Source organism: Armigeres subalbatus, chromosome 1 (assembly GCF_024139115.2).
Source record: "Armigeres subalbatus isolate Guangzhou_Male chromosome 1, GZ_Asu_2, whole genome shotgun sequence".
Lineage (NCBI taxonomy): Eukaryota > Metazoa > Arthropoda > Insecta > Diptera > Culicidae > Armigeres > Armigeres subalbatus.
Genome location: NC_085139.1, coordinates 311765976 through 311768117, shown reverse-complemented (window position 1 = coordinate 311768117; position 2142 = coordinate 311765976). Strand labels below are relative to the sequence as shown.

General features: G+C 40.6%; 1 protein-coding gene across 1 annotated transcript; it reads right to left on the bottom strand.

The window, feature by feature from the left end:
* Positions 1–641: 641 nt before the first annotated feature.
* On the bottom strand, positions 642–1884 carry LOC134217793 (uncharacterized). The gene is made up of 2 exons (XM_062696612.1): positions 1559–1884; positions 642–1498 (listed from the first exon to the last, which is right to left on the bottom strand). Exons 1-2 carry the CDS (start codon positions 1825–1827, stop codon positions 790–792), a joined length of 978 nt encoding a protein of 325 aa, XP_062552596.1. The 5' UTR covers positions 1828–1884; the 3' UTR covers positions 642–789.
* Between the last annotated feature and the right edge of the window lie 258 nt (positions 1885–2142).

Below are 2142 nucleotides of genomic sequence, written 5' to 3'. Positions count from 1 at the left end.
CCGGTACACTCACTCGTTTCTTCTGAAAAAGGAACCCCCGCCAATCTGCGAATGCTGCGGAACCGTGCTGGATGTTCGGCACCTTATTTTAGAATGCAAGAATCACGAAAAGGAAAGACGTGAAAATAACATCGGCGATAGTTTACGCCAGGCCCTTGGTAATGCAGAAACTTCAACTGAAAACTTATTGATGTATTTGCACCAAACACAATTGTACGAAAAACTTCAGAATTGTAAGATAACTTATTTTTTGACAAAAATGCACCCCTCTGGTGTAACGTGTCAGTAATAAACAAACAAACAAACAAACAATTACCCTGTTAACCAATTGGTTTTATCATTTTCCGATTGTGAAAAAAACTGCGAACCAAACTGGCAATTCCGAGCAAGGCCGGGTACATAAAGCTAATGTTTTGAATATTCATGCGATGTTTGTCAATATTCGGACCGATGTTGCTACATGAAGATGAATATTTTAGGCTCTGGTTATCATCGCCAAACAGAATGCAGTCAATTTGGCAACGGTAGAAAATTACCAGTGGAGAATACCTACCTCTGCACTTTTGCAAGTTCATGCGAAACAGCTTGAGCTGTTTAGGTCATCATTGACACCAATGAATTTCATCAAATAATTTCGACCGTTTCACAATTTAATAGTTATGTATTTCTGTTAGCTTTTATTGTTGATGGCAGTTTTGGTATATTTTTTTTACCTGATAACTTACGAATATTCTCTAAATCCTGAGTAGTGCGATTTGGTTTTGTGAACGTTTAGGTTGCAAAGCACAATCAATCATTAGATTTTTTCCAGATGTAAGTCTGAAAGTGACTTTGCCGAAAGCCGGAATAAACCTTATCAAAAAGCGCTTTTACAGTTCGTGTCATCCTCCTCGTCACATTGCTGAAAATATTCTCTTTCGGAGCATCGTCAGTCGAGGTCATAAACTTTGTTCGTGTTATCAGCCCATTCTCATTCGCCAAAGGAAGATGCAGCACTCCCGCACCGTAGTACTCTCTTTCCTCGTTGGGCGGTGGATTGGCTGTGCTTGGAGGTGGTGGTCTGGCTGTTGTGCTGCCACCATTTGGAGGTCTTGTGTTGTTGACCGCGATAGTGATGTTACCGATCAGGGATCCTATCAATCCTGCGGCACCAGTAAGCAATCCGGCGGTGGATAGGATAGAGGATACCGCCAGCGGAATGTATAACGGGAGTAGGGCTGCTCCTTGATGGGTACTTTTGTGTTTCTTCTCAAGCAAGTACTTTGTGGACAGTATTCCTATGGTAAGAGCATTGGTCGAAGCGATCGCCTTCAAACCCAACATCAGTTTCGCGAGGATCAGAATGTAGAGCCCAACTAGAACGGGAAGCCCAACCAGTAACAATGCTTTTAAAACGAACGCCGAATTCTGCTTTTTACTGACGATTTCAGTTTTGTGTTCAGGTGGTTTTGCTTCGTTCACAATCAGTGGCAGTGGATGATTTGAATATTTTTCGTAACTATGGAAAAAGGATCACTATTACTCAAAAACAATATAAATTAACACTAGATGTACTCACTTTTTTCTTAATGGTGCTTGTTGCAAACTGTACAAGAACAGATCTTTGTGATGTTTCTTCTTCTTCAAATAGTTATTTGATGATATATATACGGCGTGTTTCATTTCCGGGGGTGTGTCCTCATCCAGATAATCATCTTCCAATTCAATTTCACTTGACGATACAACATATATTTCCGAGTCCACAATAGTCACGAAATGAACCAACAATGCCACAGTACAGTATCTAGCTGCCCACGATTTCAAGTGTTCTATACATTTTTCTCCCATTTTCCATTCGGAAAACCGCTGCAATAGATTCGAACCAAATTTTGCAACCAACTGAAAACCCCCTCTGTTAACGCAGTTCAATTTATAGGCCTTCAGATCCAAATGCGTAGCTGAAAATTAAATCACACATGTGAGAAAGGAATATATGTAATGGTGTGAAAGATTCACGCATCCGCTGATAATTTTTGAGCTCAAGTGTTCTTTGGGTCAGAGTCATTTCTTCCATTGGACAATTGTTCATCCCGCTTTAAAATTCCTCATCTGTGTCCGAGAGACGCAATTCTGAAATGAACCAGCCTCCAAAGAGGAAAATGG